Below are 24,665 nucleotides of genomic sequence, written 5' to 3'. Positions count from 1 at the left end.
CTTGAATTTGAACACTGAATATCTTAATTATATTGACAAATTATAACTGTTACTCGTGCCAGTACACTCAAGGAATTTGCTCTATCATTTCTTACCTTCCCATGGAGAATCAAGGAAACTAAAATGAACTTTTTGTAAGCCTCTAACATTATATGACTAACATCTACCGCAGGACATGTCACAGCCTGCAAGTAAAACATGTTGAGAAAACAATAGTTAAATCTATTCAGTCTAGAAGTGCAAGAAAAAGCAAAGCACCTGATTGTCCATTTAAAAAAAAGTAATCCTTTACACAGTGTACACCTGAACTGCCTATTGTTCCCTAATCACACCATAAAAATAGGCATGCAATGCGTACGTGTGGAAGTGCAGTAACACAGCACTGTATCATGATGGCAAGACACTGGGTTTTTGTTTTTTTTTTTTTTTCAAGTGTTTTAAAGATTGACAAGAAATGCGAGAATTCAACAAAAAGATCACAATAGCCCAACTCTTGAGGTTGTTGACGATTGTTTCTGCAAAGTCAAAAAAAAAAAAAAAAAAGACAGAAGTCAAAAATTCACTCTCCTAGACGAGGAAATAGCCTTATTTATCACCAGGTAATTCCACCGTTTTGGAAATAGCAGCTGCTTTATTATTCATGCCAATTTTGGAGCTCATTTTGTTGAAACTCCAGCTCGCTTCCAGCAGACATGTTTATGTTTGTGAGTTATGCACGCGTTACGGGCCTATTTGCCACCACAGCCTCACTCAATCACTCACTCTTACAAACCCGGTGACATAGAGTTATAAAGTGCACTACCACAAAAATCAATGTGATATTTAACAAATAAAGAAGTCTTGCCTGTGATTTGCCCTGTTGTAAAGCGTAACAGGAAGCGGATAGTGTTTTCCCTAATTCTTGAGTGCTCTATATGCTTCTTTGTGCTTTACAACAGAACAGAACACAGGCGAGGCTTCTTTATTTGTTTTATACTTAAACTATTATAATTTCCTCAAGCATTTGGATAAAAGTTTCAGAAAACTTTATTTTCCAAATCCTATGAGTGGCATCAGCAGTGCCTCTGTACTCTGACTCATAACGCAAGCAGTTTTAACCATTTAGAGTGCATGTTATATCAAAACTTTATTATTGAGATTGATGGTGATTATTACATTGTAAACCTTTTAAGAGCTGCCTGAACCTTACTCAAAGGGTCGCAACAGTTTCATTTGCCAGTTGTGCTTAAATTAATCTTTTGTTTTCTGACTATACTCAATCAAGATCTGACAAAAATCAAACTGCAAATAGGTTTTTAATTACGTAACAAATGGTGAGAGGGGAAGCAGATCTTTTTAAATCCTTGAGAAAGTTAAGTATACCTAACAGCAGCAAAGGCATTTTTATTATTGTTGGAGGTACAGGAAAACTGGGATACATGTATGCACTTGGTTTGAAGCCTTGTACAGAGAATCCCAATCTTAAGCAAATTATCTTTAATGCTCACTTGACTTTCCATCACAAGAGCTTTCCACAGAAAAAGACCAGAACTGTTTCACTCTCTTGGGATGAACTGGGTAACTTTAAAGACATACTTTGTAATTTTGTCCAGATGGACTACATACCACTTCATAAAAATATAGTGCCTTCTCAAACTTTTTCAAGGCCGTATAGATCATCCCACCATAATAACAATATCCAAGCAATGCTTTTGCATCAAACTTTCCACCCTGAAATTACAAAAGAAATAATATTGCAGCAGATTAGAGAAGCTTCATACAAACATCAATGTTCAGTAAAACACCAAATGGTTTACTACTGAGAAGGAAAATAATTCATGCTACTTTCGAAAAAGTACCTAATAGGCTTCTTGAAAGATACATAGGGGTGACTTCAAAATGTTGCTGACCTAAGTTACAGCTGTAATGTCTGTGTTGTGGTTTAAAATTTTTCTTGGTTTAAATTTTTTAAACTGGTTTTTTTATCATTCCCAACTTGACAAATGAAATCAGACAACATTAACACATGTAGAATGTAGTGTACACTGTTTTAATTAATGTACAAGCATGACTTCAGTAGTGACAATTAATTAATTGTATACCTCTTTGTGGATGTCTGTAATGTCAGCATCTAAGAATGGCAGGGCTGGTTTCAGACACTTGGCAAGCAAACAAAGCTGTTGACAGATCAATTTGAGATATTTTATCACTTGTTATTAACTGCCATGATACTGGTTGTAGAAAAACAGTGAAAATATGGAAATGACAAATGTAACAGCACGACATATGAACTTTGGTTTGACAAATCTGTTTGAGGTTCATGTTGTAGTTCAATTTTGACTGCTGGTACAATTTGTTTTTGAACTGGTACAATTTTAATTGTACTGGTTTATTTTTATCAACTGTCTAAAAAAGAAATTTTCCTTTTTTGGGGGAGAGTGTCTAATCGACGTTGGTGGGTAGGTCATGAGTTGTGGGCTGTGTGTTGTGAGTCGTGGGTCGTGTGTTGTGGGTCCCTAACCCTTTTTTTAATCAACGACTGGAAATTCTGGAAACAGACAAGACCTACATGTAGGACAAATATGGACCGGGCACTGAGGGAGCTAATATATATCTTCTTTTTTTCTATCTTCAAACAAACACGACCCACCCACCTACGCGATTTAGCCTAACCCTTTTTGGGGGTGTAGTTAAAAAACAGGGGCTTGGTTTTTTGGGGGGTCTCAAAAAAACACAATATTCCTTTCTTTCGTTCTACTTTGCCTACCCCTTCCTGAACTTCCCAATTACCTCTATCATATCCCACTCTTCTTTCACAGTACTGTCCCTCCTTATCTTCCAGGGAGCCTCCTCCTTGCATACCCATATGCCCACTGTCTCTACAACACCTCTCACAGACTTTTTACTCTAATTTCAAGACTTTTCTTTTTACCCACCCGAACTTGAACTTGAACTTGAACTCCCTACCTCTGGATCTCAGGGCGAACTTAAACTATGTGAGTCAACATGCAAGTCACACAGTAATTGAAAGCTAACCATTTTAAAATGGGAGCTTAAACTTAAAAACTGGGTGCTTTGACTTAAATGCAAAATTCGCATGGAATTCGAATGCAAATTGTTCAGCCCCAAAACGTCAGCTTTAACATTTTTTTACAATGGCCAGATTACCATGTCAACTCACTTGATAAACCCTTTTCTTTATTAATTTCACTTTACCACTGACACAGCATCAGAGCTTCTTTACAAACTAACTCCTTTAACCTACATGTGAAAGAATGCTTTACTTCCAATAACCATAAACCAATATTCTTAATCCAATGACCAAGGCAACGCACAGGCTTTTTGAGACTAAACACTTCAAATAAGTTACTGCAATCACTACAATGCATGCCAATCCTTTACCTAGAATGCAGTGTCTGACACTTGCAGACTGTAGACTGATCCTCACAGTTATGGAAAGCTAACCATTTTAACCCTTTGACGTCCAAAACGGCCGAAACCGGCCAGACTTAGTATAAAATTTTTACTCTGTCTAACGCCAGACGATTTTACTCGTCAATGGGGAAACCATACACCTTCTGGAATCATAACTATTAATAAGACTGTCAAAGTCACTGCCTTCTCAACGGCTCAATGAGCCGCCTCCTCAGAAATCTTTACTGTCTCTTTCCAGTCAGACACAACACATTTTTAGCTCCGACGTTAAGTCACTCAAGATATTTTAAAAGCTTGAAAAAAGCTTGTTTTGACGCATATGAAATGAAAGGAGAGGCAGTGTGGCCCAGTGGTTAGGGCGCTTGTCTTGAGATCCGGGGAGCTCTGGTTCAAGACCCGTTCTGACCACTCGTTTAATTTGTTCCTGGTAGCCCCTGGTTCAACTTCCCAGCTGCACTTGTAAATAGCCAACTGCTTTGCCTCCGGCCAGTTGGGATTCTTAACATTTGTTGTTATTCTCTTCTGTCGTTTTGTTGTATTTCATTGGCCCTGAAAAGCCCAGATGGTGAGCGGTCAATTAAGTATGTTTCTTTCTGTTTTGTTTAAATGTTTAGTTATTTATAACTAACATTCCAGTATTTCTTAGACTCCATGCAAGTGTCAATTCCATAGGTGACATTTCGTCACTCTAAATCCCCATGATTGCACTATTTTGCATCTGTGAGTGTCTAAATTTGAAAAATTCCCAAGGGGAGCATGCCCCCAGGGGTTAGGATTAAATTGTGTAAATTAGTGCTTAACACCACTCCTGTTATTCTTGGTCAAACAGGACTGTTAAGTATTTCTAACAGGTCTTGCTATTTCTGTCCTGCTCTGAATGCTCAGCAAACATTATTTCAGTAACCTCTTGAACTAAGTAAATGAATGGCAAACAGCGGTTATCAATGAAGTGTGTTCTTTGTGTTCTACAAAAATTAAACTATTTTCACTGTTCTTGCACCAGGATGATTAAAATTGGTACCAGTTCAAATATCTTGTACCAGTTCAAAAACAAATTGTTCTAAAGTCAAAAATTATTGAACTACAGCATCCACAAAGAACATTACAGACATGTTCCCTGATTTCAAAGGTTACCATGGTAACACAAATAATACTTTACACTTTCTGTTGAAACTGAAGGTCAACTCAAAAGTGACATACATGTAGGTATTGTATTTTTTTCTTTCCATGTCTTCAGCATGTTGCTTTTTCTTTAAAAAAAGTTTAATTTACACTGTAATCTTACAGTGCACATCATGCCAAATCTTTGGTAAGGTGATCCGTGGGTGTATTTACACAATAATTTTATTAAATGATTGACAACAAAAGCAAGCAATATAGACTGGCCTGAATGAATTCCACAATATGGTTGCTCTTCTAACAATATTAAGGGGAATATACATGTACATGCACCATATAATGGAGCCTAACCTGTGCAAGATCTGTATGAATTGATGTAAGTTGTGTTGGAGATTGCTGAGCCTTTTGAATTGCAACACACATCATTCTTATCCCTCTCATTGGCTGAAAGACAATTTTTTTACAAAGTAGTCAGTTTCCATCTGTGCTCCTCCACCACCCCTCACCCCTAAGGGTGCATTTACACACCTTTGCACACCCAGGGGAAGGGCATTAGCAAGGTTAGCGCAACTCAGGGCATTTGACACACATGTTGGTTATGAATTCCAAAATCTAAGATGGATGACATTTGTGGGAAAGACATCAAGGCAGAATTGTCTATCCAAGGGAAAATCATACAATTGTCCATGGAAACAACATACTTCTAAGAGCTAAAATTGATTGAGCATGATCCTGGGGCCAACACATTCGCCTTCTTCCATAATCCATAAAACAGGGTATTAGGTAATCTACAATGTAACTATCCCCACCCCTGAGAATTTCCCAGCCCAGACAAAAACCCTGAAAAGGGCCTTTAGCAGCTTTGGTTTGCCAGTTATGACCTTGTTTTAGTGGAGGTTTCCATTTACTGTTGAATGATTTTTGTATCTAAGCTTGTGCAGTTGTTTCTTGATATTTTATGAGTTCTGCTACCAAAGACAAAGTATTGAAACTGCAGATGAAAATAACATTTCAAGAAAGATTCAAATGTATAAACAACTGCACAAACTGCCATGATACTGGTCACAGAAAAACAGTGAAAACTTGTTGGAAATGATAAATGTAACAGCAAGGTTTAACAAACCTGTTTGAGGTCCACAAGGCACTGAGTTATGAAGTGACAAATGTGAGCGACTGAAATAATCAGAGTTACAAATGTAAACTCAACTGTTCCATGCAATCAAAGGACTCATTTCTCCTGTATTTTCCGGGCAGACTGGAAAAAGTCCACAATCTTGAAGAGCAGTGCATAAAAGATACTCCCTAATACAGTGTATGTTTGCTATAGGTCACTTGTGACTGCTATGCCCTAATAGACCTAATCGGCTAATTCTATACTGTACCCAATTCAAACCCTTTGGGAATAAGACGTTTTTTTCCATATGAATGCTACATTATCATGCAAATACAATACACAAAGAGTCTTAATCCTGGAAGATTTGAATTGGTTAGCACATTAGGTCTATTCTGTTGTCTTTTAAAGAGACTGCAGAGTCCAGTTGCCAAGTAACCACAGTGGCAGTGCAATAAACCTAGGGTTTCATTACGATCTTACTCAAGACATCATCAGAGTTTGGTTTAGGTAGCAGGGCATTTTTAATGCTTTTTATGTAATGAAGTAAGCAGAAAAGAAGAAAACAGCTGGAAAAAGTCAATTTGCTCAGTGCCCATCCCTTACATCCATTCACACCAAAAGCATCTCCAATTGATGAGTAAAATTGTCTGGCATTGGACTAAAATCTATTAGTCTCACTCTCCGGTGGAAAAGGGTCAAAGAGGACAAAGTTTTTGAGTAGACCTACAAAATTATAGACGTTGGTAACCCAGTCACACCTTTAGTGCCCCCAATTATTGCAAGTAAAATCGTCTCGCACTAGATATCCTTTTGGTGAATTTTAGATGCTTCTTCCCACCGGACGTGACTTTTGATTGATTGCTGGAATGTAACGGCCGCATGAAACCATCAGGACTAGCCGATACTTCAAAAGTCAACCTGGGTGGGAACAAGCACCTAAAATTCACCAAACCACCTGCTATGCAGGCTAGGCATTAGACAGAGTAAAATCTATAAGTGTTACTCTCACTGGGGAATGGTTAATGATGCACATTAACTGGTTATTATTTCAAACTTCAATTTCAAACATCGAATGAAAGTGTACTTGACCAATAAGAGATAAGAACTAAGAGATCTGAGTTCTGTTTGAGCATTTTGCGCCATTTGAAACTTATCATGAGTTTTTTTCTTCCTTAGCAAAAGGAATCGGTCTTCAACTGGCAATCCATACCACAGGGTAGTAAGACTGGAAAAACAAAAACTGACGAAGAATGGCTCTTCCTCTGCTTTGACTCTCCAGGTTTAAAGGTTTTGGCCTCTCATATTGAGCAACCATCCATTATGGTCTCACTAGAACAATCTTATCTTCAGAGGCTGATTTACCTTTCTAAACCTACTCAGGGTTTCATACAGGTTCAATTTATATGTGACAAATGGAGGTAACATCTCCACCTCCACCTACTTTTCTGATGTTCCAGGTTGTAATTTGAAAATTAGAGACAACCCTATGTTGTACAAAGAAAACTCAGAAAGAAGGACAATGTTGTGATAGCATACCACCAATCACTGTTTCATACAGGATTAACAGTTACTGTGAAGGATTAGGAATTTTGTTTCCATGCAGGTGAGAGTCAAAGATGTGCAATGCTCCAAGCCCCTGGAAACTATATTTAATACAAAAGTGCAATTAACCTTTTACTTCCAACTCCTCGGGTGTTCCATGGGTAATCCATTGGGAAAGCCAGGGACCAGTGGGTCTAAAACACAGGTCATGGGTCACAGGTCAGTGTCCATGTCACCGTGCTACAGATATACCAACAAAATTTAAAGTGTCTCCTATACCTACATGTAATCACTCTATAAAAATGTTGTTTCAGGTTTAAGGGAAACTTTTTATTCAGTTGTTCATCAGCCTAGTCTTCTAGTCTAGATATGTGAAATGTGACCTGAGTTTTAGACCCGCCTGCCGGTGACAGGTGCATTTTTCAACCTATCCTTACATTTTTCACCAGCAAACTGAATTTGCTCCTTTGAACAAACCGTTATGAACTGCTGAATCTGGCTGAATATCAACTCAAAGTCACCATAATTTGGTAAAGATAATTTTACCAACCTGCAAGACAATAAGTATTCAAATTCAAAGAGATGTCAACCGCAAGAAAAAAGAACAAAAATCTCCGTAAACTATTTAGAGCCTCGAAAATGTCACTGTTTGAAAGGAAGACTTACAAGAGTGCCATAAAAGCCAATGCGTGCTGATCCGGATCTAGTGATGCAATGGCAGCATCAATTTGACCCGCATATTTGGTCAAAAGTTCATTGGATCTGTTTAAGAACTCAGCAAGTTGCACATAATTCTTGTCGGCAGAAATTGATCGTACTGTTGCAAGAAAGTCCTCCATCTTTCTTTCCTCTCGGCTTAGGTTCCCGCTGCCAAGTCCTTCAAACCGAGGCTGTAAGTGAATGGCGGCGAATTCGGAATAAGTGCATGTAAAACATGCCGTTGCAAGGTTTTACGTTTGACAAAAAACCAGATATTCGTCTTGTGGTATATGGAGAAACAGTTTATAAGATAAAGGTGACCTGTAGGCAATCCTCTAACAGGTATTAATTACCCTAACCCTGGATGAACGGTTGAATGCTATCATGTTTTGTTGTCACGCTGTCCGGGTAGATTTTCATATACCGGACCAAAATGGCGGAAGACAAAAGAACCATTGTTATTCTGATTAGGCCTTGTTGATGAGGTATTGTTATGTTAGCTTTGTTCTTTTGTTTTATGGACGTTAATTATTCAGGGTCCGGTATATGAAAGATAAGCTCGCTGTCCGTAAAATCTTTGGTATATGAACTACTCAGCTTTGTTTAAGGACGGTGCCTACTAATTAAAGATATTTTTACCCCGGTTTATGACTATGCAGGAAAGGTAGATCTTAACAAGTGTTATTGAAATCCAAAAAGGAAATTGGGGGTAACCACGCATTTTTCAATGATAATTCATGAATAATATTTGTCAAAAGCTTTAAAATACAAAGCAATGTATGGCCTTCTTTCTCAAACTAAAGCTTAATTATCTCTCAAAAATGCATGGTTACCCCCAATTTTCTTTTTGGATACCAAGAGTACTTACTAAGATCTACTTTCTCCAGATAGTTTTAAACCGCGCAAAAATATCCCTGTAGTAGTAAGCATCACCGATAGGAAATCCGAGTATCTCGAGATGCGCAGAACATATGCGCAATAACAATAGTAGGCACCGTCCTTAATACCTGATGAATATTCAGAGGACGCTTAATTTTACTAGTCCTCTTTTCAGTTTGGCAGTCAATCAATAACATCTTGTCCTTTTTTATCAATCAAATCAGTAAGCTGAATGTAGCTACATTGAACATTTTTCATCTCCTCGGGTTAGAAAAAGCTAAAAATGTTCATTTGGCAAATGAATTCAAGCCGGCTTCTGAGTTAGTATGCTAAAAAGTGTCAAAAGTCATGGGGCTAGTAGGGTTTTATCTGTCTACCAGTGATACCACTTCTCAGAATTATTGGTTGCTGGTCACCAACTTTAATAGGCCATCTGCCTCAGTAAGATTATTCCCATAAGTAAGAACAATTTCTTTTTATTTGGTAATGAAATAGGGAAAATATCAGAAAGTTGTGTAGAGAGGAGAAAAACCACAAGGATCTAGAGGTATGGCTTCTTTGATATTTTCTTGTGGCAGACCATAGCCTGGGAGAATAGGAGGAATAACTGCAGAATACCTGGCCACTACGTGTATCTTGTTCTTGCAGCAGCATTCTTTGACGAACAAGGAAGATAACAGTGCACAGTATTATTTCGTATGCAAACAAGTGGCTGGGTATTCAACAGTTAATCCCAAATAGGAAATAGTAGCAGTGCAGAATTAACAGCATAGGAAGCAAAATGAGATGAGAAATAACAAAACCATTTTCTTGTCAATGTTTCTTAGCAAGATGGAATGCCTGGTGTTGTGGCCCTCCTTTCTGTGGTAATTTATTAATGACTTGGGTTGACTAGCTCGAACGGTTCACTTGCATGTTCACTTCCAATGCTTCCTCACTGCTCAAAATGGAGTAAATAAAAAATCACAGGCAGGGGTTTAAAAAATTTAACTTTGAAGCTGGTTTAAGTAGAGTAACCAGAAGGGGGAAGGTGGAGGGGAGGGGGAGGAGGCAGAGGGTTAGGGTTAGGGGGGGGGGGGGGGTACTTGGGTCAATGTTTGTTGAGTATGTGCCGCTTACCTCTCAGAACCCCTATACCTTATAATCTATTTTATGGCCAATTATAGACCCCATCTTAGTCACATTTGGGTAAGTGTAATTTTAGAGATCCCAACTTAGTCACTTTCTGTTTATGCATAAACTAAAGTTACATTTATAAGTAGTCTATTAATTGTAATTTCAAAACGGAAGTTATGTAATGCGACTTGTAAATATTAACGAAAGTGCTACCGTCTTTTTCTGTAAGAACCTTTTTTTAACCGTGATTCCTTCCCATTTTAAATCCCACTAGCAAGAAATTATTTCTGTATGTAATATATTTCTTTGAAGGGAAACTGGTTATTTCAGTTGCTTATAGAATTTGAAATGTGGGATGAATGTTGCTAGCACCCATCTCTATCTCATCTTCTTACTTACTATGCAAGTACTGTATTACAATTAAGTAAATACAGTGTAATAATAATAATTATTATTATTGTTCCCTGGACGGCTGTGTTATTGGACCTTGAATCACATCACTGTAGAGAACTGGTCAATCAAGTCTGGGTGAAAAACCTCAGAAAACAAAACTAAACACAATTTGCATCTTGCTGCAATATACCTCAAATTTATTTTTTGCTGTACTAAAAAACTGACTTTTCATTTTTTCAGAGAGTAGTCTGTGCCATATTAAATTCAGATGTTTTAATGCCTGTGCAGACAGACAGTTTTGTTGTATATCCTTGTATCCTTTTCACATTTCTTTACTTCAGTATTTTATAATTTACAGTTATGTATGATAGGGTCCTTGACTACAAGGAGCCTTAAAATACAACCTTTAAACACTTCCAGAAAGTGATATTTCGGGGTAGGCATACATGTAGGGAAATCCATTTTATACAGTACAATACATCCTTCATTGAGAACCCTCCATGGACAAGGTGTAAATGTTTGAAATAACAAAATGAAAGGTGTTCCTTTCAACTGCTTACTGCAGTGATGTTCAATTTTTTTTTATGTTGTTGCAAATATCTGTATTTTATTTTTTATCATATATCACTGTGTATTAGTATGATAAATAATTTGACAGTCATTCCACATTGCTGTGTGTGAGAGAAAATGTGGTAAGGACAAAAAAGTGGCACACAAGACAATATCATTTATATAATAAAGAATTAAGAGTTTTTGATGATGATGTCAGTAACGCATCTGTGAGGACCAATCAAAATGTGTGCATTATTGAGCTCATTGTGTAATCCAATTTAGAGATTAATGTGATCTTTACCTTTTATATTTCAATATGTTTTTTCTAAACATTTATCAGGACTTCCTTTGTTCCCAAACTTGTAATGCATAAGTTAGATTCATGTAATTTACTTTTATTTATTTAATTTATTTAGTTGTGCATTGATTTGATTAAGCAATGAAAAGAAAAATCAGGCTTTGAATTCACTATTTTGCTCATCATTTTGCTTTAAGTTTTATTTATTCACGTCAAGTTAAACTGATTCTTAGCTTTTTTTGACAAAACTCATTGGGAGACAAGTGAGAAAGTATTGTTTTCTCAACATGGTCAGTCCCTTGATGCTCACCCTTATTCATATACCTTGTATGTGGAGGAGAGACAGACACTTCAAAGACCTGCTACAAATCACACAGGTGCAAAAAAATAATCATTATTATTGATATTGGCAAACTTGTTATTCACTGATTTATTTCATGTATTCTTTGCTTACAACTGTTTTACAAGGGCCACAAAATTTTGAAGTTATAATGACCAAATGTTAATGGGAAAAACATCTATCTAAGACATAAATAAAGAAGGCAATGGTGTTGTACATCTCTGACGAAACGCAAGGGGCCTTGAGGATGAGGATGAGGATGACTACCAGTACAAGTAGCATACACATACTGAGCGTACACATAAGATATGGAGGCTGACATTTTTCAAAGTGCGCGTGCTCAGAACGGAAAACACGTACTGGTAGTCTTCCTTGTCCTCCAATCTAAAGGTCCCTACAATCTCTCTCGTCAAACATATTAAAAACCTAATTCTTAAAATTTTAATTTCTCCCAATAGTCAGACGAATGACTGCCTTGAACTATCCTACACTAATGTTTATACGTTACTCCAAATAATTATTAGCTTTCTTGAGCTACGTGCCATCACTAAAAGGCTGAGAGTCCATTAACACTTGATACTGCGTTAATATGCTTCAAAGCAGCATTTCAAGTATATGCATTAAGCCTTCTAATACTGAAAAAGAACAAATTGTCAAAAAGCTGTAGTTAACACCAGTTGATGATAATGTTAGGTGACCTCCTCTTCTATTGTTGATTTGCACTCACGTGATCAACAGCCATGTTTTTCAATAAAAGAAAACGTTTTCATAATAATAGAGTTCACTTCCCACAGGATTGGGTTGGGACACCAAGATGGCCACTGTTTCTTTGTTTGGGGTCACCAGTGTGGTGGCCGTGACGTCATGTGAAAACGGAGACTAAAAAGTGTTTATTTGTTTGTAATTTCTAGAGAGGCATTTGTCAGGGACTGAACAATTAAATGAACCAACAGAGGTAATGTATAGATTTAGCCAAGCCTAAAAGCGGAGCTTCCGTTTCTAACCCCAGAAAGCAATATACTATAGCATGTATGGAAATAATTATATGCTCCTGCATAAAGTACAAAATTAATCGTCATTAATGACTAAGATACAGTTTACAATGATCAAACACCTCTGAGCTGACAACAGTAAACAAACAAGCTTTGCAAACAATAACCAACAATATTTTAATCAACAAGGAAAACTGAAATTACCGGTACATGCACAGTAATCTCTTTCACAACCTTTTCCGTTTGACTGATTTACCCTCTCTCTTCAATTTAGAAGAACAGCAAAAATCTTACTAATTCAAAGGTCAAGCTAAAGAGTAGTAAATTTGCTTACTCAACTGGACATCCATTTCACACAAAAAGCTTACAAATGTGATTGGTGAAATATGCCAGAATCTCTGAAAACACGGAATTGCAAACATTTCAGAACTTCTTTGTTTTTTTAGCGAATTTTACAATATGTGAGGCAGCGAGGCATGCATAAGGAGGAAAACATTACCTGAAAGCCAACTGTTGTAAATTAGTGTTTTGTCTCTTGCTCTATTTCTCTCAGCTTTACCATGTTCTTTCATAATTTAAAAAAAATTTTTATAAGAACATTTTTACCCACCACTGTTATTTGATATGTTAATTTGAACCTCTAATCCTCATCAAACTCTATGAATATGCATGTTCAATGTTTTTCTTGTTTTGTAGCCTGCTGCCAGAGCTGCTGAGGAGAGAATAGGTATGAATGATAAAACAAATTCCTTTGTTACCAGGCAAGGCAGGGATGGTGCAGGGAAAGTAACGCAGTGTTAGTTCAAATCCTGGAGTCACACTGATGCCAATGATATGGCCTGAACTTGTGTTGGTTCTTGACCCTCCCTCCCTCCCTCCAGGGGTTTTCTCTAAGACATTGTGGAAGCTGGATTTCATTTTACAACTTGGTGCATTGCATGTATTATCAGTATAAATGAATGGTTTCTCCCTTTGTCTACCAGCTTATAATTAGTTGGGAGGGTTAAGGGGTTTTCATTTGCTTGTTCATTTTGGGGTCCTGAGTAGAACAAGAAGGACTTGTTTGGTATCTGTTTATGCTTTTCTTAGTGTCGCAATTTTCAAGTAAGGTGAGGAGTGGAACTTACAAGACAATTTTCATAAAGGTGCAGGTCTTGACATTAGAAAGTTCTATACAGTATTCTAGAACTGTTCTAGTTAGAAGAGCTAGGGATCCTTTGATATTCTAGAACTTCAGAGATTTTAGAGATTTGAGAACCCCCAAAAGACCTTACATATTCTAGAGCTTTAGAAATCTTAGACTCACAACATGGACCATGGAAATTCTAGAACTTTAGAACTTTTAGAGATTTTAGAGGCCCCAAAGCCCCTCAGTCTTTTTAAAATAACTCTAAAATAGAAGATAGCCACAGATGAGGTGACAATATCAAACGATCCCTTTGGGGCTTCTAAAATCTCTAAACGTTCTACAGTTCTAGAATATCCATGGTCCATGTTGTGAGTCTAAGATGGACGTCACTCGTCATTTTGTTTATCCAATCAAGTAAAGATCTTTGGCTGGCTTTTTGTACTGTTTACATCGTTCACACGCGCCCTGAAAGACAGATGATCCATCTTTTTTCAAAACACTCTTACCAAATAAAATTGAGCAAAATAACACCTTTTTTGTAGTGGAATATTAAATCTCTTATTCGATGGTTTGTTTAACATATAATACTCGCGGACATTTTGCTCATTGCTCGCATTTTTCCTCGCCCCTGCGGGAAAAATACTTCGCAACTCGCAAATTATCCGTGCGTATTAAATGTTAAACCTTCGAATAAGGTGTATTTATTATATGGCTAGTGTTTCTTGCCGATATAACGCGCGTTCCGATTGGCTGAGGGCAGCTAGGCACTAGGGCATTATTCTCCAGTAATGCTCATGGGACGATTATGGATTCTACAAATTATTTTTTTCTTCTTTAAAACCGTTCTGTTTAAAGCCATATAATAAACAACTTAACGTTACAGCAAAATCTCAGACCTCGGCCTAGCTTCCTCAGTTTGAGATTTGCTGTAACGACCGAACGGTCGAGGTTATTAAGTAGTTAATAGCTAATATGTGGCAAGAAGGAAAGGTACTTTTCCTGCGATCTGACAGAAAAGACCACGTTATTTTTGAGGCTAAAAGCTCAATATTATTGTTGTTCTTTGGCACAGTAGTAACCGAGTATGGACAGAAAAACCGACACGATGTCGAAGAGAGAGATTTGAAGGAATTTCTTAGATTACAACAAATGGCGAGTGAAGAAGATGAGAATGCAGATGGTTAGTGTCTCGTCATTCTTTTCACTGTAGTCGTTTTCCGTTCGCACTTAGCAGAGGGCTGCGAATTTGTGCAGTTGTCAGCGAGTGGATCGGAATTCTGGTGACATACTGTATATCTGTTGTTTACGAAAGGACGTAATGATTCTCGCACTGTCAGGATAATTTAAGCAATAGACCCATATCATTCAATGTCCAAACCAAAGATTTTGCCCGTCGAACCTCTCATTCAGTGTGAGGCTGGACGGGCAAAGACAATGCAAAGACAATGCAAAGACAATGCAAAGACAATGCAAAGACAAAATCTTTATTCCCCACGGACTCCAAAATGGCCGCCGAGTGATAAAGGTGAATTGTCTCTTCTACATGTACACGTGAAAAATTCATGGGGAATGGAACCCATGACCTCTGCCATGCCGATGCAATGCTCTACCAACTCTCGTTTTGGAGGAGCTCAATTTGTTGCGCTCATGTGTGCTCCGGCAGCACTAAAATCTGGATCCCGCGGTGTCACGGCGGATATGGACCCCCCAGAAAATAAGCTTCCTTTTGATTAAGGTAATAAAATTCCTTTGTAATGTTTTTAGTTGTAAAAAACTTTTACTGAAACTCAAGTCTAACTTTGCTCAGTTTCTCCTTATTGAAAATAAATACGAGAATTCATGGGTTTTCCAACCAAGTGGTGTTACTTCAGAAAGTGGCACCTGCTTTGTGAAAGCGCCCCTATTGAAACTATCAAATGGAAGGAAGAATGAAACAAAAAAGAAACAAAGCTTTACGAAATGGCCACAGCTTAAGTCTGCCCTTTGCTTTTTCTCCTTATTAGAAAACCAACACGACAATTCAACGAGTTCCTAATGCGTAATTTTCAAATCACGCTTAAAAGCTTCTGTCAGAAAGGAATTCAAATTCGCATCTACTGTACGAAATACCAGGCTCGAAAGGGTTTTCAGCTGAAGGTGCGCGCGTAAGGCACACGATTCAAAATGGGTCATCAAAAATAAACAAATACCGCTAATTTCGCCCACCGCTCGCGGTGAATTCTTTTCATTTCTGGCATGTTATTTTAGATTAATTTAAAACGGTTGTCTTTCAAATTGTGAAAAATTCTGTAGGTGAAAAAAAAAGTTGAGAGACATTTAAAAGAAACTGACGAACAGATTTTGTTGAATTTAAAATATTTTAGAGATTATTTCTAACATTGTGGTAACACTGAATGTGAAGCTTTCACCGTCCATTTTTTTTTTTCAAAAAAAGACAATACATCTTGATTTTAAGGCTCAAAGAAATGCCTTATATCGTTACCATGGTAACGTTATTTTGGAGTAAAATGTGATGTGAGAAATGGGCACTTAACAGGCTTACCAAATTTCGGCTTGATATGATTACCCTAATTGTATCTAAGGACAGAATATGTTTATTTGTTTGAAAAAAAGAGAAACTATTTCGAACCTCCTTAAACAAGCTTTACTGAAAAATAAACTGATCTAAGTCTTTTTCTCAAAGATTTATGCTTTATGGCACCGGTCAGTTTTCCCAATCCAAAATCGAACTCTGCCTCGATAAAAAGTTAAATAAACTGCAATGGAGCGGGAGGAGGGGGGGGTCCACGGGGGAGTCCAAATTCGCTAGGACACATGCAGCTCTAAAATCCGCGAGAACTACAACAACTTACCCAATCCTTGTACGGTCTGCTATAATCCGCACAATCAAGTATTTCACTTCACTTCACTTTAATGATAAGTGCAACCTACAAGTTTGTATATATATGCACAGCGCATGAGAATTACATTTCCTTGATTAGGACCTCGAAAGCCGCGATGTCTAAATTAGAATTTACTGCAAAAGAAGGTAATCTATTCCACAGCCTAATTGCTCTAGGCAAGGAACTAAATTTGAAAATATTGGTTCTAGCAAAAGGAACGTTAAAGTGTTTATTATGCATATGGCGGGAATGTCTTTAGGGTTGGTATAGATTCTTTGTTGGAATGTTCGCCAGTTGGTTAAGTCCTTGGTTGAAAAGACATAAGGTGGCTGCATCTCTGCGGTCTCATAGGGGTTTCCAGCCCAGTTTCAATAGCTGACGTGTAATTGTTCCCTCTTCATAATTAAAATAATCTGATGTAACAAACCGCACAGCCCGACGCTGGACTTTCTCGAGTTCCTGGATTAGGTTTTGAGTTGGAGGGTCCCAGATGGCGCTGGCGTACTCCAGGATGGGTCGCACAAGGCCTACATAAGCTGCCTCCTTAGTATTTTGATCGCAGAAATACAGGTTTCTCCTCAGCAAGCCCAAGATTTGATTGGCCTTACGGGTGACGTCAGCGACGTGCTTATTCCAGCGAAGATTGTGAGTGATGGTTATGCCTAAATACTTTACTTCCTTTACAGAATCAAGGGCCGCACCCTTGAGGTGGTACAGGTGCGGGATGTTGTTACGTGTCTTTGTGGAGACCCGCATGGTTTTACATTTCGACGGGGAAAAGTCCCTCAACCAGGTATCAGCCCACACAGCCAGCCGATCGATTTCTTGCTGCAAGATCTCGCTGTCTACTATGGAGCTCACTTTCCTGTAGCAGATGCAATCATCGGCGAAGAGACGAATCTCTGTACCTGGGCTTACAACCTCCACGATATCATTAATGATAATGATAATGGTTTAGAGTCGAAGCCTTCTCAGGGATGGCCATTCTGTGATTGAAGAGGTGGCATAGACTGGCTGTCCTTACGTTGAGAAGCGATGAATTTCCAAAACGACTTGGGATTTGATTTCACATCCCCGATAACGCTATTAATATAGTTGTTACGTGCAACACGGAGACACGAGTTCAATTTCCTTCTCACCATGCGCCATTTGTGGCGAAGCCTCGCACTGCCTGTACTTTTGAACTTTGCGTGAAGGCGGTGTTTCCGGCGAACTAGGCGACGTAAATACGGCGATAACCAGGGCAACTTATCACGGCCGCTGACATACTTTGACGGAATGTTCCTCTCGATCGAATTCAGCAAACAATTCTTAAATGCTGACCAGTCCTCCTCAACAGAACTATCATTAGAGCTAGATTGAAAAAAGTCATCTTTGTGTTGAGTCATGTCAGTGCGCATTTTGTCAAAGTCCGCTTTGGCGTACAGGTAAACTTTACGGCGTGGTTTGCTTTGAGCTGGAGTAGCACAGGCGAGTGAACAGCCAATCGCATCGTGATCGCTGAACTTAGCTGGTGATCTAATATTTGATGCAAGTCCCGGTCGATTGGTCATCAAGAGATCCAAGGTCTTTTCTTCACGTGTGGGAAAGGTGATCAGTTGTTCCATGTAAAAATCACGCAGTATGTCGACTAGAACTAGTCCTTCAGAATCACAGAGCTCCCCGCCATTCCTGTTGGTAACCGTTTCCCAGTCCACGTAGCGGAAATTGAAGTCACCCATCACATGAATAGCCGGTGGGTTTTCAGTTGGATGAAGTTTACAAACGTCAGTGAGCTGTTCACGTAGCGCTGATAGCTCAAAATAATGCTGGTCCGGAGGCCTATAGTAACTACAAAAGTAATGCGGTTGACCATTCAGTCGTATCTTGGCCCATACACTCTCAGAGCTCTCAGTATTAATGCTGTTACATTGAAGTGGGTCAAGAGATGATTTAATAGCTAGAATAACACCTCCACCGCCAATCACCCTGTCCTTCCGGAATACAGCATAGCCCAATTCCGGTGGAAACATTTCAGTGTCTAGAACACTCTCGTCGATTTTTGTTTCCTGCAAGGCGACAATATCAGGGTTTTCGACTTCTAGATACGATTGGAGCTCTAACTTTTTCCCCCTAATACTGTTTATGTTAGCGCAGAAAAATGTGATGTTGTTCCTTTCACTCTTATCTGACGTATGGTTTCGTAGGATAACAGGAGATGATGTCATCTGTGGACGAAAAGGGGAAGATGGAAAGGTTTCCGTGACGTTCTCCAAGGCTGAGAAGTCGTTTGCAGACGTGAAGTCGAGCAGCGATGAAAACCATGTAGTGGTGAAGTTTGGAAACAAACACGAAACGCAAATCCATGTAAGACGAGAGTTGTTTTGAAAAGCCTCGTATGATTTTGAAGATTGGTGTATGCATTCTTTGTGATACCAGAGAAAGCAGTTCTCACATTCTATCCCAGCTTGATTTTCTTTGACGGGTTTACTGCAAGACCCGCAAGGGAATTTACACGGGCCTGGATTGACACAATGGCCCGTACCACTAGCCATGAGAAGTAATAACAATAGATAGCTTGCTTTGGACCGTGACAAGATTGTTAAATGGCCCGTAACATGGTTTGACAAAGAAGCAAATATGCAAATACATGGATTACCAGACGAAAAACTTCCCTGGACCAGATATGGCGATATCAGGAATCCAACATGATTTGGGGGACTTGAGAGGAGTTTGTCCGGATAGTCCAATGCTGTTTTGCAGACCACCAGTGATGATAAAAGAAGAACCAGAGCCGGAACAAGTTTCATGTCAAAGCACATCAATGCATGCACGTCAACAAAGAACTAGAGTCGATGAGTACGGCTTTCCAATTTTGTAGAGTTTAGACTGCCATATAGGAGTAGAAAACCGCATCAAGTTGTGAAGAATACACTTACAAAAGTATTTTGGAGAGAAAAGCGGTTTACTCGAGTCGAGAAAGGCAAAAATACGTAATTTTTGACAGAGCAGAAGTTGATGAATCCGCTCCGCATCATGCGCGTTGGAATAGGCCTAATTTAATACTAACTCTGAGGAAATGGAAACTGTAAAATGGATCTCGCCTTGTTTGTTATTCTGGATATCATGACTTGAGCATGGTGATGGCACCACCAAGCTAAGGCAGTCCACATTACAATACAGTTACAAGGAATCCAACACTCTTCCTTAATTTCAATGAGATATACAATCAATGTGGTATCTCCAAGAAAGATTGCTATCTATCAAGACACCTAGATATTTCACATATTCTTTACGCTGGAGACAGGTCGTCATCTTCAAATCATTGTCAAAAATTATCAGGGCCCGTTTGTTCAAAAGCAGATTAACGCTAATCCCAGCTTAAAAATTAACCAAGGAGTTTATTTCTGTACTCCCAAATGCTGTTCAACGCTGGTATTCGGCAAAACTTTACATTAAAAGAAGTCAATCTTGAAAAACAAAAATAGGAAAAGAAAATTTTACCAAAAAGTTGAAAACATCAAACAAAAGTTTACGCTAATGCTGGATTAAGTTAATCGTCTTTCGAACAACCGGACCCAGGTCTACATCAATCTTAGCCTTTCGTTTACAAGGGTGATGAAAAATAACAAAGTTTCATTTGCCAGTGTTGAGCGAGAATTTTTAGTACTTAGCCACTCACAGACTTTAGCCAGTTCGTCGTTCAAAAAGATTAGTATCATCAGCAAATAAGTAAACCTTGAATTGGTTAGCAGAGCGATAAATATTATTAGTATAAATCAAGAAAAGTAGTGGTCCCAAGACAAAGCCTTGATAGAACTAACTTGAATTGTGTACACCCTTTGGGGTGGAGAAGCGGAATAATGAATAACGGCTTAAAAAAGAAAACGGGTAAGGAATATTTAGCGTTCGAACATTCGGAATAAAGAATTTTACAGTTTCCGTAAAGATTAACGAATACTGAAAAATGAAGTCGACCAAAGTTTTAGTAATGAGTAATGAATAAATCGAAAAAAAAGTGGAAGGAATAATGAATAACTGAGATCCAATTATTCCGCTTCCACCCCCGATACACCCGGTCAGATAAGTATGACGAAAACCAGTGATTGACAACCCCCCGACCGTAATGACGAAGTTTGCATAGTAATATGGTATGGTTCACAGTGTCGTAAAAGAAGGTTTTTCCGCCATGTTTTCGCAGTTTGAAAACACCGAGGTCTTGAATATTAATATCTCTTATTTTGGAGGTAGCGGTTATAGCTAGAACGTAATCAAAGGAAGGAAAGACGATAAAACACAACTTTGTTTACTTAATAAATTTCAAACATCACTGCTTTTACGTAAACTAAACAATTATCGATTATGATCATTAATTTACTTGATGTCTCCTTTGAGACCGGGCTTTCCACTTAGATTACTTGATGCACAAGAACTTAACGTTAACTACTGGTTCTTATCGGCTGATAGACCGAGACCTCCGTCCTTCCTTAACAATTTACAGTAGGAAATAGGAAATACAGCATATCGTAAAAAGATTTACGTTTCATTGAGTATTACTTTCTTAAAATTTCCGGTTTCCGGTTTCCGGTTTCTGGTTTCTCGTCTCCGGATTCCGGAATCCGGTCCGGATTCCTGCTTATAGTGGGCTGAGTTGTCGGTGCTCTATTCTGCTCCAAGGGGTTTTTCTCCCTGGTACTCCGGTTTTCCCCTCCTTAAAACCAACCTATTATTTTCTTGTTTTCTCATTTAGTGCCCAAGTGACACTTAAACAAAGTTCGTTGTAACCGTGTGGAAGTGAACGAAATTATATCCATGAAATGAATCATATATGATCCTGGCATATGAATCAAGTGAAGTTGGGATTCTCGCAGTTCAATATATGATTCATTTCATATATCATTTCGTATGTATCATTGATTCATTCATCACGGGAACACTTGAATCCACGAACATCAGTGGCTTCATAACTCAGTTGGTTAGAGCATCGCACCAGTATCGCGAGGTCACGGGTTCAAACCCCGTTGAAATCCTGGATCTTTCAGGCTTCGCTACGCAATTGCTAAAATTGCGTTCACAACTGCCAGGATCATAACTTCACTTGTATAGGAAGTGTTATCATTTTCTGTCTCAAATGTAGCTATTTTTCCACTCTGTTTGTATGGGACCAACACTTTACGGTTGAAAATCTCGAGAAATAAGATGTTTTACTGTGAAAGCAACTGCCCATATATTTATTTTATTCCCCCCTTTAGATCTCTAAAAGACCCCGTGTTATGAAAATTTATCTAAAGCGAATGATCTCCTCAACCAAAAATGTTTGCTCCTGTTTAACATTGGTCCCTCCCTCCCTAGGCGCCAAAATTCCCCATGTTTCTGTTGACCACAAATCATATCTGAATGGTTATTTTGTGGATAGTTTCTTCACTTCACGCACTACTCTGAAGAAATTATTAATATAGTGTCCTCTCTTAAAAGTAGTAACAGTGAGGGAGTGGACGTTATTCAGGTTATTGACATCAATGTGATTAAAACATCTATTGACTTATTGGCATCTCCCCTTTCTCAAATCTGTAACATCTCCTTTTCTACTGGTATTGTGCCTGATAGACTCAAAATCAGTAAGGTAATTCCTGTATTCAAAAGTGAAGACAGCACTAAGTTCACCAATTATAGGCCCATCTCAATTTTACCTTGCTTTTCCAAAATTCTTGACAGTGCCATGTATCATCGTCTTATGAATTATCTTACTTGTCACAACATACTAAATGATCAGCAGTATGGTTTTAGAAAGAAACACTCATTGCAACATTGGAACTTACTAACAAAATATTTGAATCGTTCGAAAAAAATGAACACACTATAGGTATCTTCATCGATCTCAAAAAGGCGTTTGACACTAATAATCATCCATCCTCCTAGAGAAGTTAAATTTCTATGGTATACGAGGCACCCCTCTAAACTGGATGCATAGCTACCTCAACTCTCGTTTTCAATATCTTAAAATTGACTCCTTTAAATCCCCACTGCTTCCTATGTTAATTTAAAGTGTACGATTAGATGTGGTGTTCCCCAGCGTTCTGTACTTGGACCACTATTATTTCTTTTATACATTTACATGTTTAAATTACCTCTCATTTATACTTTTTGCGGATGACACCAATGTTTTCTTTCAGCACAAGAACATCTCGGAACAAATTAATATCGTTAACTATACGAACTTTCCCTATTGGCCACTTGGTTCAAAGCTAACAAACTAACTTTCACTGTACATGTCCGAGAAGACAATTAATCTTGATGGTCTCTCTATCATTAACCATAACAATAGAATAAATAGAGTAGAAAACACAAGATTTTTAGGTGTCATTATCCATCAAAACCTGTCCTTGCAACCACACATCAAAGCGTTTTCTTCCAAAGTTGCTGAATCTATCGGGATCATTACCAAATCTCGTGTATTTTTTTCTTACAAATATTCTATGCACATTATATAATTCTATAATAATTCCCTACCTACAGTACTGTTCTATGGTTTGGGCCTCTACATATCCCTCTCATCTACAACCTATCCTTCGTTTCTAAAAGAAAGCCCTAAGAATCATGACTCAATCTCCACCACGTGCACATATACTTACCCTCTATTCAGCACATTAAACATTCTTAATATATTCAATATTTATAAGCACCAAGTCTCTTGTTTCGTTTTCCTTCATATGAGAAAGCCCTTGCCCATTCCTCCCTTGACTCTCTTCAGACTTAATTTCTGATTGTGGTCAATATTTTACAAGGCAGAAAGATAACTTACATCTCCATATTCTCTTTGCTAGTACAGGGTCCCTGAATTTGAAATGATATTCCTCTCTCATTACGCAATAGCCCTCTTGACGGTTAGTTTTTTTCATTTGCAATACAATGTAATCTAACGTGGATGCGAGGCAATTTCGGGTTAAAATTACAAAATAGCCCGAGACCATATTCGTATTCTCGGTATTGGACTGGAACGAGCTTGCAATGGAGGCTAATGCGGGGGAATCTTTTCAAATGCAAATACTTTTTAATATATTCCCCCGCATTAGCCTCCATTGCAAGCTAGTTCCAGTCCAATACTGAGAATACGAATATGGTCTATTGCCTCACGTACATGCTCAGACATTATATTGTAATGCAAATGAGAAAAACTAACCGTGAAAAGGGCAATTCTCTCAATCTTTGAAACTCAGAGATTATTTTCAGTCCTTGTAAACTATCATACAACTTTTCGTTTAACCATGAACCATAATTCCTCTCATAATGCCTTCAACCTCTTTCTCATAAGATATAATAGTTAGCTTTAAGGCTAATTACGTATACTTAATTGCATATTTATTTGTATTGTCATTTTTTTAATGTTTGCCATCTGGTAGTTCGTCTGATCTCCTGTATGATCTTTGTTTGCCATATAAGCCTCTGGCTTCGGCAATTAACTATGTAAACCTTAATCTGAGTTTTCTTTCTTAAATCAAAAAATTAAATAAAAATCGATTTTGTTTTGACAGACTCTGATCAGTGCGAGGAACCTCCATCAGGACTGCAGAGAGTTTTTAAGTATGTGAAGCTCGCGTGATTAATGTGCGCGTGAGAGCTGAGAAACTTTGCGAGTGAGAAACGCATTTTCGCTTCTGTTAATCATGTCCGCTTTGCGCCTTTCTAGTACAGGTCAATCATTATAATAAGAATAAGAATTTTCAGAGAATCTCTGTTATTCTCATTTCTGAGCTGCAGATGTCATTTTGACGAAAACTAAATTTAGCATCACAGTGATATTACTCAGTTGAAATTTGTTTTCGTTTTTGCTTAGTGCTTTGGTATCTCCCATGCGCTCATTTCTTGGGCAGTGACGTGGATGGATTGCTCAGGAAAACAGAGTGCGCTACATGAGCTGAAGTGAGGATTTCTAAATCATTTACAAAGAGATATTTATGCATTGTTTTTAGCATATTTATTTGATATAAATTCAAACCAACGTGCGATAGTTTTAAGCTGGAAGGAGCAAAGCTTTGAAGGAAAGCGAAAATTGCACTGAACATGATGTACGGTTTGTAAAAGCTCTAACTTTGTACAAATTTATCGAGTTGCCTTTAAACAGTCATGTAATAGAAAATTTCTAAAAATGGTTATTTATTGATCAAGTAATGTAAAAATTGATTGTGAATGTAAAAAAAACCGTTTTGATTGTTGGAA

The 24,665-nt window shown here is 38.1% G+C and overlaps 2 protein-coding genes across 5 annotated transcripts in view; one reads left to right on the top strand and one right to left on the bottom strand.

The window, feature by feature from the left end:
- The window catches only part of LOC138026540 (COP9 signalosome complex subunit 3-like), a 17,593-nt gene extending 9,539 nt beyond the window's left edge, over window positions 1-8,054 (bottom strand). The window contains exons 1-7 of one of the 2 annotated variants that reach the window (XM_068873932.1): window positions 7,856-8,054; window positions 7,627-7,739; window positions 5,657-5,706; window positions 4,885-4,977; window positions 2,082-2,156; window positions 1,606-1,710; window positions 96-185 (exon numbers count right to left, since the gene is read on the bottom strand). In XM_068873932.1, the coding sequence (XP_068730033.1) occupies window positions 96-185; window positions 1,606-1,710; window positions 2,082-2,156; window positions 4,885-4,977; window positions 5,657-5,706; window positions 7,627-7,739; window positions 7,856-8,028 (699 nt within the window). In that variant the 5' untranslated portion in view covers window positions 8,029-8,054. The remainder of the gene's footprint in view (window positions 1-95; window positions 186-1,605; window positions 1,711-2,081; window positions 2,157-4,884; window positions 4,978-5,656; window positions 5,707-7,626; window positions 7,740-7,855) is intronic. The other variant, XM_068873931.1, reaches the window with a different exon arrangement.
- LOC138026541 (membrane-anchored junction protein-like) lies at window positions 8,044-24,665 on the top strand. Of its 3 annotated transcripts, none has more exons than XM_068873934.1 (9): window positions 8,044-8,230; window positions 9,263-9,314; window positions 10,517-10,589; window positions 11,369-11,503; window positions 12,378-12,421; window positions 13,155-13,185; window positions 14,663-14,767; window positions 23,981-24,029; window positions 24,283-24,665. In XM_068873934.1, exons 1-9 carry the CDS (start codon window positions 8,124-8,126, stop codon window positions 24,320-24,322), a joined length of 636 nt encoding a protein of 211 aa, XP_068730035.1. In that variant the 5' UTR covers window positions 8,044-8,123; the 3' UTR covers window positions 24,323-24,665. The 3 variants fall into 3 exon arrangements, with proteins under 3 accessions (XP_068730035.1, XP_068730034.1, XP_068730036.1); XM_068873933.1 differs by having other exon boundaries at window positions 8,047-8,230; window positions 14,660-14,767; XM_068873935.1 differs by lacking the exon at window positions 8,044-8,230 and adding an exon at window positions 8,261-8,373 and having other exon boundaries at window positions 14,660-14,767.

Source organism: Montipora capricornis, chromosome 12, assembly GCF_036669925.1.
Source record: "Montipora capricornis isolate CH-2021 chromosome 12, ASM3666992v2, whole genome shotgun sequence".
Lineage (NCBI taxonomy): Eukaryota > Metazoa > Cnidaria > Anthozoa > Scleractinia > Acroporidae > Montipora > Montipora capricornis.
This window is presented reverse-complemented; position numbering and strand designations above follow the sequence as displayed.